Source organism: Geotrypetes seraphini, chromosome 10, assembly GCF_902459505.1.
Source record: "Geotrypetes seraphini chromosome 10, aGeoSer1.1, whole genome shotgun sequence".
Taxonomy (NCBI): Eukaryota; Metazoa; Chordata; class Amphibia; order Gymnophiona; family Dermophiidae; genus Geotrypetes; species Geotrypetes seraphini.
The window spans coordinates 54256020-54280218 of record NC_047093.1 but is presented as its reverse complement, the minus strand read 5'-3'; the positions used below and the strand labels follow the sequence as shown (position 1 = coordinate 54280218).

General features: G+C 46.9%; 1 protein-coding gene across 3 annotated transcripts in view; it reads left to right on the top strand.

The window, feature by feature from the left end:
- The window catches only part of RAPGEF1 (Rap guanine nucleotide exchange factor 1), a 247919-nt gene that overhangs the window by 67534 nt on the left and 156186 nt on the right, over positions 1 to 24199 (top strand). For all 3 annotated transcript variants that reach the window (XM_033960223.1, XM_033960222.1, XM_033960225.1), the window contains exons 2-3: positions 13009 to 13148; positions 14415 to 14593. In XM_033960223.1, coding sequence (XP_033816114.1) covers positions 13009 to 13148; positions 14415 to 14593 — 319 coding nt within the window. The remainder of the gene's footprint in view (positions 1 to 13008; positions 13149 to 14414; positions 14594 to 24199) is intronic.

The following is a 24199-nucleotide window of genomic DNA, read 5'->3' as shown; positions in this document are numbered from 1 at the left end:
AACTTAAAATACAGTACTGTCTTCTCTAGTTCACTCATCTTCATCTTCTTGCTTGTTCATAATCTGGAACAGAAAAACAAGCTTTCCTGCTTTATCAGGTCCCAAATGGTTTCTCAATTCGGAATGAATGAATCCAAAAGAAGAGAATATTCTTTCTATGCCAGAAGAAGCAGCTATTGTTAAAAGTGAAATCATTACCGTATTTTCGCGGATATAACGCGCACCATTGTAAAACGCGCACAGGGGTATAGCGCGCAGAAATCACGATGATATGTACAAAAACTTTTCTATACCGCGCTCAGGCATATAACGCGCATGCTGCCCGACTCTCCTTTCGCCCGCCCTGACTTTCCGTGCGCTGTCCCGACTCTCCGTTCACCCCCCCTGACTTCCGTGCACTGTCCTCCCTTGAAGTCCTGTCCCCCCTTGAAGGTCTGTCCCCATCCTGAAAGCCTGATGCCCCCCCCCGACGTCCGATACATCCCCCCCCCCGGCAGGACCACTCGCACCCTCACCCCGAAGGACCGCCGACTCCCCAACAATATCGGGCCAGGAGGGAGCCCAAACCCTCCTGGCCACGGCGACCCCCTAACCCCACCCCGCACTACATTACGGGCAGGAGGGATCCCAGGCCCTCCTGCCCTCGACGCAAACCCCCGCCCCCCCACGCCCGCCCCCCCCCCAAGAACCTCCGCCCGTCCCCCAGCCGACCCTCGACCCCCCTGGCCGACCCCCACGACACCCCCACCCGCCTTCCCCGTACCTTTGTGTAGTTGGGCCAGAAGGGAGCCCAAACCCTCCTGGCCACGGCGACCCCCTAACCCCACCCCGCACTACATTACGGGCAGGAGGGATCCCAGGCCCTCCTGCCCTCGACGCAAACCCCCCTCCCCCCCAGCCGACCCGCGACCCCCCTGGCCGACCCCCACGACCCCCCCACCCCCCTTCCCCGTACCTTTGGAAGTTGGCCGGACAGACGGGAGCCAAACCCGCCTGTCCGGCAGGCAGCCAACGAAGGAATGAGGCCGGATTGGCCCATCCGTCCTAAAGCTCCGCCTACTGGTGGGGCCTAAGGCGCGTGGGCCAATCAGAATAGGCCCTGGAGCCTTAGGTCCCACCTGGGGGCGCGGCCTGAGGCACATGGGCCAAACCCGACCATGTGTCTCAGGCCGCGCCCCCAGGTGGGACCTAAGGCTCCAGGGCCTATTCTGATTGGCCCACGCGCCTTAGGCCCCACCAGTAGGCGGAGCTTTAGGACGGATGGGCCAATCCGGCCTCATTCCTTCGTTGGCTGCCTGCCGGACAGGCGGGTTTGGCTCCCGTCTGTCCGGCCAACTTCCAAAGGTACGGGGAAGGGGGGTGGGGGGGTCGTGGGGGTCGGCCAGGGGGGTCGCGGGTCGGCTGGGGGGGAGGGGGGTTTGCGTCGAGGGCAGGAGGGCCTGGGATCCCTCCTGCCCGTAATGTAGTGCGGGGTGGGGTTAGGGGGTCGCCGTGGCCAGGAGGGTTTGGGCTCCCTTCTGGCCCAACTACACAAAGGTACGGGGAAGGCGGGTGGGGGTGTCGTGGGGGTCGGCCAGGGGGGTCGCGGGTCGGCTGGGGGACGGGCGGAGGTTCTTGGGGGGGGGCGGTCGTTGGGGGGAGGGGGTTTGCGTCGAGGGCAGGAGGGCCTGGGATCCCTCCTGCCCGTAATGTAGTGCGGGGTGGGGTTAGGGGGTCGCCGTGGCCAGGAGGGTTTGGGCTCCCTCCTGGCCCGATATTGTTGGGGAGTCGGCGGTCCTTCGGGGTGAGGGTGCGAGTGGTCCTGCCGGGGGGGGGGGATGTATCGGACGTCGGGGAGTCGGCTGGGCAAGAGGGCTTGGGCTCCCTCTTGCTCCGATCGTGGATGCGGGTGCGGGTGGGAGCGCGTGCGAGCGGTCGTTCGGGGTGGGGGTGCGAGCGGTCCTGCTGGGGGGGTGAATCGGGCGTCGGGCGGGGTGGGAACTATGTTTTAAAAACTTTTGTATACCGCGCTCAGGCATATAACGCGCGAGGGGTATGCGCGGTACGTAAAATCACGTATAACGCGCGCGTTATATCCGCGAAAATACGGTACTTCAACAGTTTCTAAATCCAAGTGCTTAATAAGTGACCTCTGCAAGCTCATTGGTTTGACTTTCTTTAAGAACATAAGAATTGCCATCTCCGGATCAGACCCATGGTCAGTCAAGTCCGGTGATCTGCACACACGGAGGCCCAGTCAGGTGTACACCTGATGTAGTTTCAGTCACCCATATCCCTCTATGCCTCTCGTAAGGAGATGTGCATCTAATTTGCTTTTGAATCCTAGAACGGTGGATTCCAGTAATAACCTCCTCTGGGAAAGCATTCCAGGTGTCCACCACTCGCTGCGTGAAGCAGAACTTCCTGACATTTGTCCTGGACTTGTCAACCCTTAGCTTCAGTCCATGTCCTCTTGTCCATGTCACGTTGGACAAGGTAAATAATTTATTTTCCTGTTCTATCTTGTGAATGCCTTTCAGTATTTTGAAAGTCTCAATTATGTCCCCTCGCAGTCTCCTCTTCTCAAGGGAGAACAGTCCCAGTTTCTTGAGTTGTTCCTCATATTCTAAGTTCTCCATACCATTTATTAGCTTCGTTGCTCGTCTCTGCACCCTCTCCAGCATTTTTATATCCTTCTTTAGGTTGGGAGACCAATGTTGGACACAGTATTCCAAGTGTGGTCTGATCATTGCCCTATAAAGCGGCATTATAAACTTTCTCCGATCTACTCATGATTCCTTTCTTTATCATGCTCAACATTCTATTTGCTTTCTTTTTCCGCTGCCACGCATTGTGCCGACGGCTTCAGGGTCTTATCTATCAGTACACCCAGATCCTTTTCTTGTTCGCTCTTACCCAGAGTTGCACCTGACATTCTATACTCGTATGCCTCGTTCTTGCTGCCTAAATGCATTACTTTGCACTTTTCTACATTAAACTTCATCTGCCATTTCTCCGCCCATTTCTCTAACTGACACAAGTCACTCTGGAGTGCCTCGCTGTCCTTCTGCGATCTGATTGCCTGGCATAGCTTTGTGTCGTCAGCAAACTTGATGATCCCACTGGATGTTCCTTCTTCTAGGTCATTTATGAAAATATTAAATAAGATGGGCCCAAGTACCGAGCCCTGGGGCACCCCGCTAGTCACTTTCTCCCAGTCCGAGAACTTCCCATCTATGCCCACACTCTGCTTTCTGTTCTCCAGCCATTTGCCTATCCATCTTAGTATATCTCCTTCTACTCCATGGCTTTGTAGTTTCCTAAGAAGTCTTTCATGTGGAACCTTGAACGCTTTTTGGAAGTCCAAGTATATTATGTCACCGGTATATTATGTTCACGGTTTTGAAAAATTGGAGTAAATTCGTCAAACATGATTTCCCTTTCCTGAAGCCGTGTTGACTGGCTCCCATCAGGTTGTGTGTGTCCAAGTGCCGGACTATGCTATCTTTAATCAGTGCTTCAACCATCTTTCCAGGGACAGACGTAAGACTCAAAGGTCTGTAGTTGCCCGGTTCTCCTCTTGATCCTTTTTTGAAAATTGGCGTGACGTTCGCTATCTTCCAATTGTCCGGTATCTGACCAGTTCTAATTGACAGGTTGGCAAGTTTTTGCAATAGCTCTCCGATTTCAACCTTCAGTTCTTTTAAGACTCTTGGGTGAATTCCATCAGGTCCAGGGGATTTGTCACCTTTAAGTTTGTCAATCTGGTAGTATATCTGGTCCAAGTCCACCTCTACTGTGGTGAGGCTGTCCTCTATTACTCCTTTGAACACTTTCACTACTTCTGGTATTGTTGCGGTGTCCTCCTTCGTAAAAACGGACGCAAAGAAGGAATTTAGTTTGTCAGCAATTTGTTTGTCTTCCTTGATGTACCTTTTTCTTCCCTGGTCATCCAACGGTCCCACCGCCTCTTTTGTGGGGTTTTTTCCTTTTATGTATCTAAAAAAGGCTTGAAGTTCTTGGCCTCAGCAAACATATATTTCTTGAATAGTTCTCTTTTAGCTCTGAAGTTTATTATAGTCAGCATTACAGATGGATGATCCTGGATACTCTTAGCTAACTCCTCTTCTTCAGCACTTAAGGTTTGACCCTGGTATCAGATATTGATAATATTTGCAAGAAAATGAGTGCGAAACGGTGCTTGTCTCATTCATTTTTTTAATGCTTGTAGTTTAATTCTGTCATTATGCAGTTCCTTTTTTAGATGCTCACCCAGCTCCTTCCAAATTTCAACAGCTATTTTTCTGTATTTTGTTTAAAGCTTCAGAAATGGGTTTCAGGATTCTCATCTTATCTTCAACATTTCTCTTAAGCCCAATGTTGAGAATTTTAGCTGTAAAAGTGCCATCTATTTTTCTCAATTTTGTTCACAAACTGTCATCAGAATAGGCCAGTTGTTGACATACTGCTCAAGGTAATATAAAGAAATAAAACAAAAACAAAGGAAATAAGGTGATAATTTTTTATTGGACTAACTCAATGCATTTTTCTGATGAGCTTTCGAAGATAACTGTTCTTCAGATCAGAAAAAAGCAAATGTTGACAAATATCAGTATATATAAGGAAAACATGAAAGCATTTCAGACAGGAAGAGGGAGGGCTGGGTGGGTGGGAGACAGAAAGGTGGCAGAGCAGTTTTAAATGTCTTTATAGTAGGGAAAAAAAGCCCAGATGATAGTAAACTAGGTATTAATATGTCCCTTAGGCTATCAAGCTTTAGCTGGCTCTCGTACACACAAAAAATGAGGAGAAGTAACAGCCATTACCTGCCCATGACCAATCAATTACAGAGAAATGTACATTGGCACTAAATCCCACTGTGTCACATTAGGATAAAAACTTGTATTGAAAAAACATGCATTGTTAAGGATAACTTTGGCAAATTGTAACCTGGACTCTATATTTGTTGGTACTAGATCCCTAAGTTTGTATCAAATTAGGAAACAACCTTGTATTGTAAACTTGTACTGTAATTATATCAAATTGTAACTTGTTAGCTATATAATGTTTAATCTGTAACCCGTTCTGAGCTCTTTGGGGACAACAGGATAGAAAATTAATTAATTAAATCAGTCAATCAGTCCTGTCTGGTAGGTGTCAAAATACTATTGCAGCATTAATCAAATTCATTCTAACTTACAACTATTTCCACTTTAATAATGATATCTATCTGCCCGGTCTGGATGCTCTCCGGGTTTGTATTAGCCATGAGAAGAGACCCCTCCTGATGAAGGAAACGAAACTCGAGTCAAGGGGCTCGGTTTCTTGGCATGGCACCTAGTAGTTCCTAGCACTTTTAAAGTACAAGCACTTTTTTTGGTTTCAATCTATGGCTGCCGACATGATCAACAAGAGGCCTCCCATCTACAATTACAACTTTAGATAAGTTACCAATTCAAAGCGATGTATTGATTTAATGTTTGGTGACTCAGGGAGGCAAGGGACTCTAAAGGCGATGATGGTCCTACTGGCAACCATAGTTGAGTAATTACACTGAACAAAGTTGGTTGTAGGGTCTGAGCACTTTACACATTTAATTATTTAATTGTTTGCATATTTATTTATTGAGTCAATGGATGGAGAGCTGTGATATTTGATTGTGATTTATTATTGATGCCATTTCTGGTTACTTAGTATTATTCATTGTACAGGTATGTGCCACATAACATCATTCTGGACAACATCCATGGTGTCAAGATTTTTTTTTTTTTCTTTTTATCGAGGAATGGATGCCATCCACATTAAGTGTAAATATTTTCAGTTTAACCATATTGGAACATAGCATCAGAATGTTGCAGCCATAATGACAATTTAATATTCACAGCTGAAGTGGCCCTCCAGCTAGGCCCCCACAACTCTGATCCCAATAAGAGGACTTTCTAGGGAAACTGCAATGAGCAACCCTTCATCCAACATCTGGAGTAGCTTCCCATGCTTCAAGAAAAGTAGATATGCCATGGAGCCCAACTCATTCCTCACCACACACAAATCCCCTGATGCACTCCTCCATCCCCCTATGGACTCCCAATATCCAACCATATCTTACTTTCCAATATCACCCAAAACAGTAAAGAAACCCTGCTGAGCCCATCCCCCCCACTACCAGCAACATAATTTGCAAATGGAACTGAAAACTATGACCCTGAAGTAGTCAACCCATGTCACAGCTGTCCACCAAGCCATTGTAGTTCATAGAAGCCCCCTTAGTGATGTCTGTATAGTGATGAGGTAGAAACAGAATCCCAGAAAAAGCTATAGCGCTCACTTGTCCTCTAGAAACATCCAGGAGCCTACCATCCACTAGCAGTTCCGCCAGGCCATCAACTCTAATAGGCAGGACAGGCAGCAAAACATGGCACAAATAAGAAAGCGCTATATGCACCAGCTGTGGAGCTAAAATGCCACCATCCTCGCTGCTAGTTATATCAGTAGTTGAACTCTACCAGTTCTCAAGAATCATAGCTGAAGAATCTGACCAGGCATTCAGTGCTAGTTCTTCGATGGCCCTATTCAATGTGCAGAATCTTGCGGGTACACTCTTAAATGGGAGGCAGTTTAGCTAAAAAGGCGCAAAGTTCTTCTGTCTCATTGTTATGGGTAACCTGAACTTTAGCTGGGTATTGTAGTGTGAACTTGATCCCCCTTGTATATAGGTGGGTACAGTAAGGAGCGAGAGCGTGTCGTCACTTGGAGAGCTTAGCCAAAAAGTCCTGAAATATTAATATTTTGGTACCTTTATATTCCAAGGTGTATTGTTGTTGATAGTGCTCCAACAGCTTCGCTTTGATCACATAATTCAGGAACGTGCTATGACTGGGTGCAGCCAAGCTCCATCTGCTTGTTGTGAACCCAGCCTATGAATCTTCTCCACATGCATAGACCCCAAAGACTGAGATAGGCCTAAGGTTTGAGGGAGTTTCAAGTTTCAAGTTTATTAAGATTTTGATTTACACGCAATATCAAATATTTTCAATGCGTATTACAAAAATTAAAATTTGGGGAAATAAATTATTTAAACAATAGACATAAAGTCATATCCATAGACAATAAAAAGTACATAAGGATTACTAGGATAAAATTACATTTGTTTTAAAAAAAACAAAACAAAAAAAAAAAACATTTCTAGGGAGAAACAACATCAGGAAAGGTATGGATAGGGGAAGAAAAGGGAAAAAAAGAAAAGATTATCTAATTTAAGAATCAAATGCATCTCTATAAAGGTAACTTTTTAAGTTCATTTTAAATTTTTCTAGAGAGATTTCAGCGCGTAGAAAGATAGGAAGTTTGTTCCAGAGCTGAGGTCCAAAAATAGAAAAAGTTGTATTTCTTCTAGTGCCTATTATTTTTAGCGTTGGAATGGTTATTAAATTTTGTTCTGCTGATCGAAGAGATCTGGGAGGGGAATAGGGTATTAAGTACCGATATAAAAATATTGGGGTATTAGTTTTCTGAATTTTAAATATAAGTAGCGCAATTTTGTATGTTATTCTATATGAAATCGGTAGCCAGTGTGCATTTCGCAGAAGAGGTGTAACATGATCTTATTTTTTGGAATGAGTAATAATCTTTATTACAGTATTTTGTATAATTTGTAATCTTCTTATTTCTTTCTGTGTTATGCCTTGATATAATGTATTGCAATAGTCTAGCCTGGAAATAATCCTCTAGTTCCTTATCACAGATCTCCTCTGGAAGATTGATGAGACATATGTTAATTAGACGTCCTCGATTTTCCAGGTCTTCCAGATGGTCTTTCAGGGATTTAAGCTGGGACTCCATGGAACTGATATGATTCTCTGTTGTGGCTGGGTGGTCTTCCTGGTCAGAGACACATTCCTCCACCCACTGAATACGAGTAGCATGGCCAGCAATACTATCCTTCAGTTCCTCCAAAGTCGTATGTAGTTTAGACAATTTTTCATCCAGTAGCTGGGACAGGTGCCGTACCAATACTTATATGTATCCTCCTGCTTGACCATCCACGCCACTTCTGGGGAGAATCGCCTCCATGGAATTCTTTGTGGACTTGTCCTTGCTCAGCCACAATGTTTTTAAAGGCATAAGGGAAACCTGCTGGCCAGGAAATTGCGGGGCACCACTGGTTAGATATGCAAGCCAGCGACATTGCAGCCTAGGTTCCTTCCCACCTGAATTAGGAGAGCTATGATATGTCCCATACATCTGGATGGTCTGGAAGGTTGAAGAATGGTGACATTTGAATTTACTATTGATTTCCCTTCTTTGAACCCTGCCAGACTAATTCAGGGCCCACTTTGAAAGTCTATGTCTGCATGGTGGTGGTTGGGTGTGGGCATCTCTCCTGCTGCCAGTTGGGAGTGGGTTGCATGGTGGCGGGAGTCAGTGGGCATCTCTCCTTTTGCTGGTGGGGGTATCGGGGGTTGTTTCATGGCAGTGGGAGGAAGTGGGCATGCATCCCTCCTGCCAATTTTTGATTTGGGGTCCTTTTTTTGTGCGTGCTTATTCTGCACATGTGCTGATCGCTATCACCAGTGGTAGGCACATGCAAATTTAGTGACCCTCCGCAAACCTCATTTGCATGCAGAGTTTTTAAAGAATGACTCATCTTTTTGAAATCGTTACGACATCTGCGACAGCTGCCCGTTGGATTTTACTGCAAACATTTGAGAATCTTCCCCTAAGTGTCAGAAGTTCTTTGCCTCCATCTGCTGGTTTAGGGCCATAACCCATGCATCTGGACTAGTGCTGCCAGATTTAGGGAACATTTTTCGATTTGATTTTCCACCTAATCGGACATATTTTTTAGGCATATTTTTCAAACATCCTGGAGGGTTTATTTTGTAGTCTTTCTTTCCACCCACCCCACACCACCGCCCTCTCCAAACCCCACGCTGGTGCTATGATGTAAACAAAATAAAAGTTACTTTTCCTCTCTCTGTTAGGTTATAAATCATGCTTGCTGTCTAACATCAACTCTGGCAGGATACACATTTCAAATCTGACATATTGTAATCAAAAAATAGAAAATAAAATTATTTTTTTTTCTACCTTCCATTGCCATATTCAACATTTGTTTCTTTCCCACTGTCTACCCTCTCTCTCCCCCTTCCTTGTGCCATGGGTCAAACCTCTATTCCCCTCCATGTAGCATCTCTCCTTTCCTCACCTCCATTATCATGTGCAACATTTCTTTCTCTCTTCCCATGCACCGTCTCTCTCTGTCCTCCACCCTTTGTCCAACATTTCTCCCTGCATGTCTCCCTCCCCTCCACCATATGCAGGATATTTCCCTTTCACCCCTTTCTACTTCTTTATTTCATCTCTTCCTTCCTCTCCTCCACCCCAATTTTTCCTCTCTTCTCTCTCCCCCTATGTGCAGCATCTTTCTTCCCCTCCTCCACCCCAATTTTTCCTCTCTTATCTTGCCCCCATGTGCAGCAGTTTTCCTTCCCTCCTACCCATCCCCCTGTGCAGCAGCTTTCCATCCATCCCTCCCATCCACCTGTGCAGCAGCACCCTACCGATCCTCCCACCATGGGACCTGACATACCTCTGAGACCTCCTAAAACAGCAGCAGCATTCTGAACGGGGTCCTTTGTGTCCTACCCTGCTAGGGCTTATCTCTGCTGCATCACTGATGATGTCATCAGTGACATGGCAGATAGAAGGCCCGATGGGGCAGGCCATAAAGCAGCCCGTTCAGAGTGCCGCCACTGCTGCTGCTTTAGGATGCTTTGGAGGTATGCCAGGTGTTACAGATGTGGTTGAGGGGTGTTAGTTGCTGAATCAGTGAGTCTGATTTTCTAGGACAATGAATCGATTTGAATTAGTGAATTGCTTCAAATTGGCGAATCGGGCAGCTCTAATCTGGACTGGTCTAAATCCAAAGAAAGGAATTTAATGGTGTCCAAATTTCACCTTAACTCTACTACTACTACTACTACCGTATTTTCGCGGATATAACGCGCACCATTGTAAAACGCGCACAGGGGTATAGCGCGCAGAAATCGCGATGATATGTACAAAAACTTTTCTATACCGCGCTCAGGCATATAACGCGCATGCTGCCCGACTCTCCTTTCGCCCGCCCTGACTTTCCGTGCGCTGTCCCGACTCTCCGTTCACCCCCCCTGACTTCCGTGCACTGTCCTCCCTTGAAGTCCTGTCCCCCCTTGAAGGTCTGTCCCCATCCTGAAAGCCTGATGCCCCCCCCGACGTCCGATACATCCCCCCCCCCCGGCAGGACCACTCGCACCCTCACCCCGAAGGACCGCCGACTCCCCAACAATATCGGGCCAGGAGGGAGCCCAAACTCTCCTGGCCACGGCGATCCCCTAACCCCACCCCGCACTACATTACGGGCAGGAGGGATCCCAGGCCCTCCTGCCCTCGACGCAAACCCCCTCCCCCCAACGACCGCCCCCCCCCAAGAACCTCCGCCCGTCCCCCAGCCGACCCGCGACCCCCCTGGCCGACCCCCACGACACCCCCACCCGCCTTCCCCGTACCTTTGTGTAGTTGGGCCAGAAGGGAGCCCAAACCCTCCTGGCCACGGCGACCCCCTAACCCCACCCCGCACTACATTACGGGCAGGAGGGATCCCAGGCCCTCCTGCCCTCGACGCAACCCCCCCTCCCCCCCAGCCGACCCGCGACCCCCCTGGCCGACCCCCACGACCCCCCCACCCCCCTTCCCCGTACCTTTGGAAGTTGGCCGGGCAGACGGGATCCAAACCTGCCTGTCCGGCAGGCAGCCAACGAAGGAATGAGGCCGGATTGGCCCATCCGTCCTAAAGCTCCGCCTACTGGTGGGGCCTAAGGCGCGTGGGCCAATCAGAATAGGCCCTGGAGCCTTAGGTCCCACCTGGGGGCGCGGCCTGAGGCACATGGGCCCAACCCGACCATGTGTCTCAGGCCGCGCCCCCAGGTGGGACCTAAGGCTCCAGGGCCTATTCTGATTGGCCCACGCGCCTTAGGCCCCACCAGTAGGCGGAGCTTTAGGACGGATGGGCCAATCCGGCCTCATTCCTTCGTTGGCTGCCTGCCGGACAGGCGGGTTTGGCTCCCGTCTGTCCGGCCAACTTCCAAAGGTACGGGGAAGGGGGGTGGGGGGGTCGTGGGGGTCGGCCAGGGGGGTCGCGGGTCGGCTGGGGGGGAGGGGGGTTTGCGTCGAGGGCAGGAGGGCCTGGGATCCCTCCTGCCCGTAATGTAGTGCGGGGTGGGGTTAGGGGGTCGCCGTGGCCAGGAGGGTTTGGGCTCCCTTCTGGCCCAACTACACAAAGGTACGGGGAAGGCGGGTGGGGGTGTCGTGGGGGTCGGCCACGGGGGTCGCGGGTCGGCTGGGGGACGGGCGGAGGTTCTTGGGGGGGGGCGGGCGTTGGAGGGGGGGGGGTTTGCGTCGAGGGCAGGAGGGCCTGGGATCCCTCCTGCCCGTAATGTAGTGCGGGGTGGGGTTAGGGGGTCGCCGTGGCCAGGAGGGTTTGGGCTCCCTCCTGGCCCGATATTGTTGGGGAGTCGGCGGTCCTTCGGGGTGAGGGTGCGAGTGGTCCTGCCGGGGGGGGATGTATCGGACGTCGGGGAGTCGGCCGGGCAAGAGGGCTTGGGCTCCCTCTTGCTCCGATCGTGGATGCGGGTGCGGGTGGGAGCGCGTGCGAGCGGTCGTTCGGGGTGGGGGTGCGAGCGGTCCTGCTGGGGGGGTGAATCGGGCGTCGGGCGGGGTGGGAACTATGTTTAAAAACTTTTGTATACCGCGCTCAGGCATATAACGCGCGAGGGGTATGCGCGGTACGTAAAATCACGTATAACGCGCGCGTTATATCCGCGAAAATACGGTAATAATAATAATAATAATAATCATTTCTATAGCACTACTAGATGTATACAGCACCGTACACATTATATTCAGGTACTGTCTCTGTCCCTAGTTGGCTCTCAATCTAAGTTTTGTACCTGGGACAATGGGGAGTTAAGTGACTTGCCAAACATCACAAGGAGGAGCAGTGAGAATCAACCCAGTTTGCCTAGATCAAATCCCACTGCACTAAGCATTAGGCTACTCCTCCATTCAGCCCTTTCCAGTGGTGGTTTAAGGTGAGTTACATTCAGATTTATCCCCAATTCAGGTATGGTAGGTATTTCCCTGGCCCCAGAGAACATACAATCTAGTAGAAGTAGGTTTATATCTAAGCAATGGGAGGAATAAGTGATGCTCACATTCACAAGGAGCTACAGTGGGATTTGGCTTCCGTGGATCTCAGATTGCTGATCTAACCACTAGGCCAGGGGTAGGGAACTCTGGTCCTCGAGAGCCATATTCCAGTTGGGTTTTCAGGATTTCCAGTTGGGTTTTCAGGATTTCCCCAATGAATATGCATGAGATCTATTTGCATGCACTGCTTTCAATGCATATTCATTGGGGAAATCCTGAAAACCCGACTGGAATACAGCTCTCGAGGACCGGAGTTCCCTACCCCTGCACTAGGCTGCTCCTTCACTGGCAAGCAAAAAACATGGATATGAGTTTGTTTTATTGGTTAGTGCAACAGGTAAACCTTTTTATTCTGTTCAATAGCCACACCTTTGTCACGAACCCAGTCATAGAAAAATGGTTAGAGACACAGCCTTGAAATTGTGAGTAGTGTCATAAGAACATAAGAATTGCCATACTGGGACAGACTGATCTGTACTGCCTTGAAATAAGCACATGGTGAATCTTTATAAGAAGAAATTTAAGATTTCATTAAAGCTGTGCCATGATCTTTTCATAAATCTTTGTATGTTGAGAGTGAGAGTTTGCCAAACTTGCCTCAGCACTATCCTCACCTGCTTTGTTATGTAGATATATCACTTTGGTTCTGTGGGTGGTATCTGTTATTCATGTGGGCTATACATCGAGGGAGATGGAAAATATAGTACAAACAGCAAGGAATCCTAAGTGTGGATTTGCGGATCCTAATACCTATCTTAGGGGTTTCCTGTCTTTGTTTTTCAGACTCGCAGCGCTCCCACCTCTCCTCATTCACTATGAAGCTAATGGACAAATTTCATTCACCCAAAATAAAGCGAACACCATCCAAGAAAGGAAAACAGACAGAACTGCAGGTGAACACTGCAGAGAAGCCAGTGAATAAGGTATGGATCATCACCATCTGGGCGTTGTCTATCCCTGGGGCACTGCTACCAGTCCTCACTCTCTTCTTAATTGCTAATTATTAGAGTAGTATCAGGGTCAACTGAAGAAGGATTTTCTTTCTATGTGATGTTTGCTCAGATCTGGAGCCCGGTGGGAGAGGGATCCATAGATTTACTGTGGTGATAAAATCAATGTCTCTTGAAGGGGCATGATAATTTGTGTCTGTGCTGCAAGGGAGTTTCAAGCTTTTCAGTAAACTCATAACTGAAGGGGGTGTTTCCAAATACACTACACTGTGCTTGACAAGAGCTCATGACTGGCCACATCCTTGTAATGAAATCTTCAGGGAGGGCTCTGTAGAGCACACTGACTTCCTTTCTACAGTCCTGAACTTGGAACCAGCCATCAAAGAATTCTAGATTAGTAGTTCCTCCCTTCCTGACATTTTTCCACTGCTGGGACTACCCGACTCATCCAAACACTCATTCTTCCTTCACGCAGGCATTCATTACTCACAGTACACAGAGATTAAAATGTCATTGAAAGAGAAGCCCCCTGGTGTTGACATAAGAGCCTGTTATCTGTGAGATCACAACTAGGACATTTAGCTGTTTTTGTATTTTTACCTTCTGCCTTATTGATTATCACATTTCCTGAAACATGCTTGCCTGTCAACACCTGGTTAGTGAGACTGTGAGCCTACAGCATCCTACACGGCTATGAGCCTGGCAGTGTGCACAGCTTGCGGAGCACATCTGGACATGCCTGGCAGGATGCGCAGCTAAGAAATCTCTTGGATAGGCTGATGTAACTAGTAGTTTAGATTGGCTACTTTAGGCTGCTTGCAAAGGATCCTCTATGTAGCATGTTCACATATGCATCTCTGTGTATCAGATGCTATTTAAAGTTTGATTTACTTGGGAGCCTTTTTGGGCCTCTTTGACCGGGTATGCTCGTAGCCGTGTATTGAGTATTTGACTGTGTAGTTGTTATTTTCTTGTACTGTCTGTGACATTTGCTCTCCTGCTGCTCTATGCCTTTTTTTTGGGTGGGGGGAGGGATGGTTTTTGAAAATTTGGTCTATGCTGTATTATTGTTCTTGTGGTTTTTGCTTGTGCTTTTGACCAATAAACAGTTTTGCACATAAAAGGTTGAATATGATCACCTTTTGTAATACTGTATTATATAAGCATGTATTCCCTGAAGCAGATCTCTCTGGCTGATTTTTTGTTTGAATTTTGTATTCTGGTGTTTCGTTTCTTTAGAGTTTAAGTCGATTGGAGGAGCAAGAGAAGGATGTTGTCAGTGCCCTCAAATATTTTAAGACCATTGTGGATAAAATGGCGATTGACAAAAAGGTGCTGGAGATGCTGCCAGGATCAGCAAGCAAAGTGCTGGAGGCCATCCTTCCCCTCGTTCAGGTGGATCCACGTATTCAGCAGAGGTTTGTTCTATCACTGTCTTCATCTTTCTGTTAGTCTTGGATTCTACAGTTCACTGGTATAGTAAAACTCTGAGGGATTGGACACCAGGATTCAGGGGCATTGGTAGAGCATTTTATTGTGTGAATGGGAGATGTTCAGTGCTAGAATAGCAAGGCAGGAGTGAAGGGTAGTTGTAGAGCTGTATTTAAAGAGGTTCTCAGTACTGAACTAGCAGGGAGTACTGCAGGGCAGGATTGAGGTATAAGGGTAGAATTGAGTGTAAGGGAGTTTTTCACTGACAAATAAACCACAGTGGACATGTTCAGTGATGATGGTGTGCAATTTTATTTCACAATTGAGAAAAATATGTGCGATGGCTCGACACGCACATGTTTCGGCCAATATGGCTTTCCTCAGGAGCCTTCTTACTAATGTAATATGATGTATGATGTAGCATATAATCGATGGAAAACTCTGCAGAATACTATGGGTGCTTTTAGATAATCCTTATAGACCTCTGCACATACAAAAAACGAAAACGTTTTCTTTTGTGTGTGTGCAGAGGTCTATAAGGATCATCTAAAAGCACCCATTTCACCATTGTGAAATAAAATTGCACACCAACATCATTGAACACCTCCACTGTGGTTTGTTTTAGAGAATGACACGGTGAAAAAATTGGTCCCCGTCACCGCCCCGTCCCCGTCTCACCATCCTCTGCACCGCCCCGTCACCGCCATTCCCTTCACCGCCCCGTCACCGCCACTGCCACCCCATTCACCGCCCCGTCACCGCCACTGCAACCCCATTCACCGCCCCGTCACCGTCACCGCTGCATACATAAAAGCCTCAAACGGGTAGATTTTATATACTTTTCTTTATTTACGTATAAAGGAAACATTCTTTAAAACTTTAAAACTTTAAAACTTAGTTAAATATTAGTTAATAACTATACAAAAACAAACACGACATGTACTTTTAATGCTTACAATGTTAGCCTACATGGTAAGTAGACGCGGCCGCTGTACCTAATCGCGGCAAAGATCTCCCTGCCGTGATTAGCATAGTGACCGCGGCTACGGCTGCAAGTCTCCCCTCCCCCCAGCGATCACGGCAGGAGGGCACCCAACCCCTCCTGTAGACCCCCCCCAACGGCCCTCCCGACAATCGCAGCAGAAGGGTACCCAACCCCTCCTGCCGGTCCTCCCAATGGCCTCCCCTTAGATCGCCGGCAGGAGGGTACCCAACCCCTCCTGCTGGACCCCCCCCAACGAACCCTCCCACCCCGGAACCCCCTTAGTCTTACTTTCCAAGTTGGACCGGACAGCTCCTCACACGTATGGCCAGCAGGCTTGCCTCCGTCCAAATGAGGCGGGCCCGCCCCTACCCTGCCCAACCCACAGGATCCTAGGGCCTGATTGGTCTAGGCACCTAAAGCCACTCCCGCTATAGGAGGGGCCTTAGGTGCTTGGGCCAATCAGGCCCTAGGATCCTGTGGGTTAGGCAGGGGAGGGGAGGGGCGGGCCCGCCTCATTTGGACGGAGGCAGGCCTGCTGGCCAGACGAGCGAGGAGCTGTCCGGTCCAACTTGGAAAGTAAGACTAAGGGTGGTGTTTCGGGATGGCGGGGTTTGTTGGGGGGGGTCCGGCAGGAGGGGTTGGGCACCCTCCTATTGGCGATATAGGGGGCCGTTGGGGGGGCCGGCAGGAGGGGTTGGGCACCCTCCTACCAGTGATCATAGGGGGGCTGTTGGGGAGCTGGCAGGAGGGGTTGGATATCCTCCTGCGATCGTCGGGGGGGCTGTTGGGGTAGGCAGGAGGGGATGGGTACCCTCCTGCTGCGATCGTTGGGGAGGGCTGGTTCTGTCGGCATGAAGGGCTGAGCACCTTCCTGCCGGCGATCGTCGGGGGGGGGCGGGTTCTATTGGCAGGAAGGGTTGATCTGACAAATGAGGAGCACGGTGAAACACAGGTAAATAGCGGTTCCTAGAAGGGGGTACATTGGCCTGCGGGGACAAATCTTTTCACCGTTTTTGCGGGCGGTGAAAACTTTTGTCCCCGTGTCTGCGGCGATTTGGCTTTGGAGTCTCCATAACCCGCAGCCAAACCGCAGCCACGCCGCAGCTCCCTGCGGGGATCGCTCCCCGTGTCATTCTCTAGTTTGTTTGTCTTTGGTCAAACTGTTGGGGGTTTTTCCTGGTTTTTCCGACTGGAGGGAGTTTTCAGTACCATAATAACTGGAGTTACTACAGGGCATGATTCAGGTTGGGGATAAATCTGTGTGTGTGGAGGTTCTTAGTGTAATAGCAGAGGGTGCTGCAGAGCAGGTTTGAGGTGTAGGTTGTAAAGTTGTGTGTGAGAGGGCTCTCATACTGTAATAGCAGGGAGTCCTGAGGGGCATTGGCAGTTCTGTCATATCATGGGATGCTGCAAATGAAGATTGAAATGTAGGGGTAAAGTTGTGTGTGATGGTTTTCAGTACTGTAACAATAGGGAGTATTGCAGAGCAGGATTGTGTGTGAGGAAGTTCTCACTACTGTAATAGCAGTGAGTGCTGCAGAGCTTTTCCAAGGGAGAGTGGCATTGGTAGAACTACTGAGGGGCTGATGCAGATCAGGATTGAGGTGCAGTGGTACTGACCAGCCTTGTACAGAATAATAAGAGAAATAGAGCATTAGAACAGTGATTCTTAAACCTGTCCTGCGGGACCCTCAGCCTGTTGGGTTTTCAAGACATCCTTAATGAATATGCATGAGGCAGATATGCATGCCTTTCACCTAGAATTTTTATTAGAATATTGGTTATCTGGCTTATTCCCAGGGCAAGTTTACTGCATTAGAAAGTCAAAGCTCTGTGATAGCTCTCAGTATTACTGTATTTTTTTGCTCCATAAGACACACTTTTTTCCCCAAAAAAAGTGGGTGGACATGTAGGTGCGTCTTATGGAGAGATTACCCCCCCCCCCCCCCCGGTACTTTTTGGGGGGACTCGCGAGAACTGACGGTAGCCATTTAGGGAGCGACGCAGGAGTACAAAAAACTCACGCCTGCCTTATACGCCACTCTGCAAGAACATAAGAATTGCTGCTGCTGGGTCAGACCAGTGGTCCATCGTGCCTGGGATGGCAGGAGCGCAGAAAGCTCCTGCCGATATAGCGCTGGACCGCCAGAATTTTTATTTTTTTTTTAAATTAATTTTCACATCAAAGGACAAAAACACTTTGATAAAGGAAACTAAATATACATTTAAGAAATTATTATCAAAACACAAGAAAAGGAGTAAAACACTCCTATTATTAATACCATGATCATAGTCCACATTTGGGAGAGGTAAAGCCATACCCTGGACCACCACAATTTTAAAAAAAGGTACCGAAGTGAGGGGGGGAAAGCCTGCCTACTACCAGAATTTTAAAAAAGGTAACAACTCGCGGCCCTCCAGGTGCTATTTTGCGGCCCGCGGTCTGGACACAATGATCAACTGCTCCCTTGCTGCAGTTGATTGTACCAGTCAAAGCTGCGGCCAGCGGCGGCTCCTCGCACCATCCACACCAGCATTTCTCTTCCCCCTTTCTCTTCCTTAAGGAGCAGCAGCGTGTCTGGCCGGCTCCTTTGCTCAGTCGATCGTTCTGTTCAAAGCCGTCACAACATCAGAGGCTTCTGACGCAGGCGCGGATCTCGCGAGGAGCTGCCACCCGCGGCTTTGAACAGAACGATCGACTGAGCAAGGGAGCCGGCCAGACACACTGCTGCTCCACAAGAAAGGGAACGAAAGGGGAGGGGAAAGAGAAATGCTTTTGCTGCATAGGAAAGGGGGACCCTAGGGAAATGCTGCTGCACAGGGAAAGGGAGAGGGAGGGAAGGGGTTAGAGAAATGCCTCTGCTGCACAGGAAAGAGGGAAGGGAAATGCTGCTGCTGCTGCTGCACAAGGAAAGGGGAAGGGAAATGCCTCTGCTGCACAGAAAAGGGGGAATGGAAATGCTGCTGCTGCTGCACAGGGAAAGGGAGGGGAAGGGGAAGAGAAATGCTTCTGCTGCACAGAAAAGGGGGAAGGGAAATGCTGCTTCTGTTGCTGCTGCACTCAATTGGGGAAGGAGAAGGAAGACAAGGGAGAGGAGAGGAACAAGAGATGCCAAGTTCATGGGAGGGAGGGAAGGAAAGGAGATACCAGACCATGGAGGGGGAGGGAGAGATGCCAGGGCATGGGGGGAGGGAAGGAGACAGATGCCAGACCAGGGGAAAGGAAGAAAGGAGGGAGGGAGAGAAAGGAAGGAAAGAAAGAGATGTCAAACCATGGAAATAGGACGGAAGAAGAGAGAGATAGAAAGGGAAGGTAAGACATGGAAACGTAGATTTTGAAAAGAAAGCAGAAAAATTGAATGTTAAGTTAATGCCAAAGATGGATGCAAGGCAGAAAGTGAAGACGGAGAGAAAAACAGTCAAAGGACAAGAAGGCCCTGGAAACATAGTTAAAAGCACAGAAAAATAAAGTCACCAGCCAACAAAGGTAGGGAAAATGATTTTATTTTCAATATAGTGATTGAAATGTGTCAGTTTTGAGAAAGAAAAAATATTAAACTTTAAATGTGAGGGCTGCAGAAAAAATAGAGTACTTGGAGGGCCACAGAAAAAATAGTTAATGTCTTATTAAAGAAATGACAATTTTGCATAAGGTAAAACTCTTTATAGTTTATATATCTTTCCTTTTAACTGTTAAAGGAAAGTTTTATAAACTATAAAGAGTTTTACCTCATGCAAAATGAACTACCTCATGCAAAACGAACTACCTCAGCAGGTGATTGAGGCTAACAGCGTGTCAGATTTTAAGAGAAAATGGGATATTCACGTGGGATCTCTAAGAGAGTAAAGTCAGGGGGGTGGGTCATTGGTATGGGCAGACTTGATGGGCTATGGCCCTTTTCTGCCGTCATTTTCTATGTTTCTAAGTTCATATATTCATATAATTCTTAATAATGATAAACTTGATACATACAGGACTATAACACGATCACTTATTCAGGCAGTGTCTTCATCCTTGTCGTCCTGTGCTTGTGGTGCAGAAGGAGGAGGAATTGAAGAGAAGAAATGAGTACCAGGAACCTCCTCAGGATCATCAGTGTCTTCATGTTTATGTTTATTTTGTATTTATATACCGCTCTTCAATACAACGTTAGTGCAGTGTACATCAGTTAAAAAGGAAAAGAACGCCAACTATTCATGACAGAAAGATAAAAGAAAAAAATAAATAGATCAAATAATAATAATAAAAAAATATTTAGTTGCAGTAATCCAAAAAGCCTAATTGAATCAAATTATAAAGAAATAAAAACATGCTAAAAACAAAATAAACAAACTACACAGGAAATGCCAATCCAAATAAGTGAGTCTTTAACTTGGCTCTGAACGTAATATAAGTAGGTTCAACACGAAGTTCATTAGGAAGTGAATTCCACAAAAAAGGTACCGATGCAAAAAAACCCCCATATTTTGGGTTGCTTTAAGTTTAACCAGATGGATTGGTGGAACAGTCAATTTATTTAAATTTTCTTATCTTAATTATCGCAAAGGTTTATACGGTACAAGGAGTTTTTCAAGATAGGTTGCCTACTCTTTAACACTTTAAACGCATTGTCCTGTACATGTTCCATATGTGATGGAGGAGGAGATGAAGGGGGTGCCTCCTTATGGGTGGCAGATGTGGATGAGGAGGCAGGGACTCTTGGTATCTTCTGGAAATACATTGTGAATTCAGTCTGGCTCTTCTGCTTCTTCATTTCTTTATATGTATTCATGCACATTTCTTTATATGTATTCATGCACATTTCTGCTTCTGTTAACTCCTTCACCTTCAAGGCACATACCATGGATGGGTTGATGTCATAAAAATAGGCCTTGACATCACTTTTTCCCCCCCAATTCTTTATTAAGTTTTTGAAAACTTACAATAAGTGTAACAGCATATATAACATTTTAAACTCAGATACAACACTTAATATTCTGTTAAAGTCCATATCAGAATTTATCCCCTCCCCCCTAATCAATAACATTCTTTAAATTCAAGAAAACCTACCATAAACCCCATTCCTATATACCATTATTTTAATAATCAAACCAAAAAACCCCTCCCCACCTCCCCCCACCTTGGACATGCATATTTAAGGGGGAAAATAATATTCAATCATGACAATATTTTGTTAATGGCTCCCAAATCTCCTGAAATTTTCTAAAATTCCCCTGCTGTGTGGCTATTGTTCTTTCCATTTTATAAATATGACATACAGAGTTCCACCAGAAACTGTAATTCAGTCTCTTCCAGTTTTTCCAATTACTCGTAATAATAATAACAGTTTATATACCGCAGGACCGTGAAGTTCTATGCGGTTTACAATGATTAAAAATAGTACAAATTGAGTGGAATTGACAAGTTAATACTAGTGAATCGTGGTTCTAGGTGAAAGTGGGAAAGATTGTATAAATCAGTTGCCGAAGTAGTTCAGGAACAGATATGTTTTTAGGTGTTTCCTAAATTCCCTGTAAGTATTAGCTAGCATAAGTAATTGTTCCAGATCTTTACCCAATAATGCTGTTTGATATGAGAGAAGATGTTGGTGGTGACTTTTGAATTTACATCCTTTAACCAGTGGAGATACAAAATTCAAGTGTAAGCTTTTCTTATGTTTTTTGGTTGGGATGGAGAAAAGGTCAGTTATATATTTAGGGGCTAAGACGAACAGTGCCTTAAAGCAGAAACATCCAAACTTAAACTTCACACGTGCCTCCATTGGCAACCAATGCAGGAGTTGGTAAGAAGGAGATACATGGTCAAACTTCTTCAACCCAAAAATCAATCTGACCGCTGCATTTTGCACCAGTTGTAATCATATGGCAACCCCTGTCATAATAAGTAGAAGCCTATTATTATTAGAAGATATTTGGCTCTTAGCCCTCATTGACATGCCAACAGTACAGTATCATACGATCACTGAACCTACGCAGACCCTCTGCAATATTGTCCAAAGTAAACTTGTCATCTGGCACTTCTTCTTCTCCATCCTCTTCTTCATCTGGTATTGCCTCTCCTTTTGGAACAGTTAGGTCATCTTCTGTTAATTTGTGAGCTCTGGTGTAGAGAATGACAGTCAATAAACACCTCGGCTTGCCCTCTGCTACGGAGATGCCAAAACCTGACTCACCACAGACACCGGAACAAAACTTTTCACCACCCCAAGAATGGTGAAAAGCTTTGTCTCTGAAATTGGAAGCACCCCCTCATTCCTTACTGCCATTAGCCGTTTCTGGGGGGTACGTGGTACTACACAGGTCTCCTGTCCCATTCCTCCCCAATGTGGAGCCCCTGTCGTTCATCACCACCACCCGGGATCTCATATGTAAACAGGCTTCCTTCCTGCCCTCCAGCAGCATGCCTCTCTGCCGAAGCCAACCTGGAAGGCTTCCCTCCGATGTCAAAGCTGATGTTGGAAGGAAGCCTTCTGGGTCAGCCATGGATCCCAGTTACCTCAGCCGTCCTTCTTCCAGGCGGGCTGTTCTTTCCTGCCTTCAGCCGCACTTGTTCTTTGCAGGGACGTGGGCAACGGCTCTTGCACACTGCATGTGGCTGACCCGGAAGCCTGCCCTCTGACATTAGAGGGAAGGCTTGCTGGTCAGCCACATGCAGCATGCAAGAGCTGCTTCCCGCATATCTGCAAAGAACAAGTGCAACTGAAGGCAGGAAGGAGTTGCCCAGCTGGATGGCCCTGACCATGCTGCAGCAAAACAGTCAACTCTGTCCTGGGAGAGTGAAGCTGCTTTAGCAAACGCTAACTTTTTACAAAATTTAACTTACAGTACAGTACTACAGTATTTATTGATGGAAAAATCGCAAATATCTGAACCTGCAAATATGGAGGGGTAGCTGTATAGTCAAACTGATGTTAATGATAATTTGCTAGGCCTTCCCAATGCTCAAATAGCGCACAAACAAACCCCTGCTCTTACAGCTGGAAACCTACCACCAGTTTGAAGCTGATGTTGAGGGGTTTGAAGAGATGATTTCTTTTGGTTTTTCAGTTTAAAATTTGCTGGTTTTGATTTATTTTAGAAGTGAAAGAAAGCCCATGCAAGCCGACAAGTGCTGGTAGTGAGAGAAAAAAATATGTGTGAATCTGAGCAAACCCTTTTATTTGTGCTAAAATACAAGCTTTCCAAGTAAAAAAAAATAATTGAAAAACTTAGATTTAAAGGGGCAGAAGAGCAGCATTGATATGCGATTCATTTGCAGGTTTGCCTGGCACATGTGCAAAAGAGTTGAACTTACAGTGAAATTCTGTGCATGTGCCAAGCACGAACCCCCATTTGCTTTTTGCTTTTACAGCATACATAATTGAATACCATTTCCTTTGAGCATTGGCAAGCTAGTTTCTTCATTGTTCTGGTGGCGTGGGGTATATATGCTGTTGGCTTTAATGTGGAAGCTCTGAGCTGGAAACTTTCTTGAGCCTATGGTTTTAACCCACGGGTTGAAAGCAGGACTGCACCACAGGTTAAAACCACAGAGTCGGGGCAGAGAGCAGGAGAAGCAGAATCAGGGCAGAGAGCAGGGTTTTTGCACAAGCGGCTGGTCCTCAGCAGTCGCTTGTTTTTGATCGGGCAGCCCAGTCAGTGTTCCTGAAATTGTTTTGTGAATCGCGTCCTTCCTACTTTGCATGTTGTTCCCCCTCATTTGCATGTGCGGATCAGATCGGAGGATGATCGGCACAGAGGTTAGTGAATTGGGTCGGAGGAAAATCGGATACATTGGTAAATTGGTACATGCGATCGGTGGGCTTAGTGAATCTAGCCCATAGACAGTATTGAGACAAATACTCACTTTCTAGAAATATAGGAAAGGGGGTTGGAACTACAATTTTGATAGAAAAGTAACATTGAAGGTGAAAACATAGCTTGTGTGGGCATGTACCAGGAACATTCCAAGCCCTTTACTGCCCAATGCTCAACATTAACAACATGCATATAATTTTTCATGCTATTAGTGTTGAGCATTGACACTAAAAAAATAATTGATGCTCCATATGATATTTTCTGGGTCTGTAGAGAGCAGCGCCGAAGTTCTGTGCTTCTCCCCCTCAGTCTCTTCTGGGCTATGAACCTGACACTGAGTTCCTCCTGCCCATGTACTAGCTGCTGGTTTTGTGATTCTGACTGGCAGTGGTTTAGGTAGTCCAAGGGTAATGGAGAGCTCTTCTATAGTGCAGTAATGTCAATAATAGATTTTACCACCTTTGCTTATCCTTGTTCTACTGCTGCCTCAGTATAGGCATGCTTTGTTGAGATACTCTTATTCAAAGTGGGTATGCCCTATGACAGTAAACTCTTAGTGTGCTGTTGTCCAAGTGTAAGGAATGTAGCTACGTGTCTGAGCAGGAAAACTTGAGCCCCAGGTGAGTGTATAGAGCTTGCCTTCTAAATAGAGAGAGTGTTGTCATATTGTGCCAAACCTGCCAGACTCAAGTCTGAACAAGAAGCAGAAGGGAAAGGGCTTTTCAAGCCTCTAGAAAAGAGGGTAATGAGTTCAGTGAGGGTGAAAAGTGGTTGGCATATTCCTGCTTCTGAGAGAAAAGCTGCTATAATA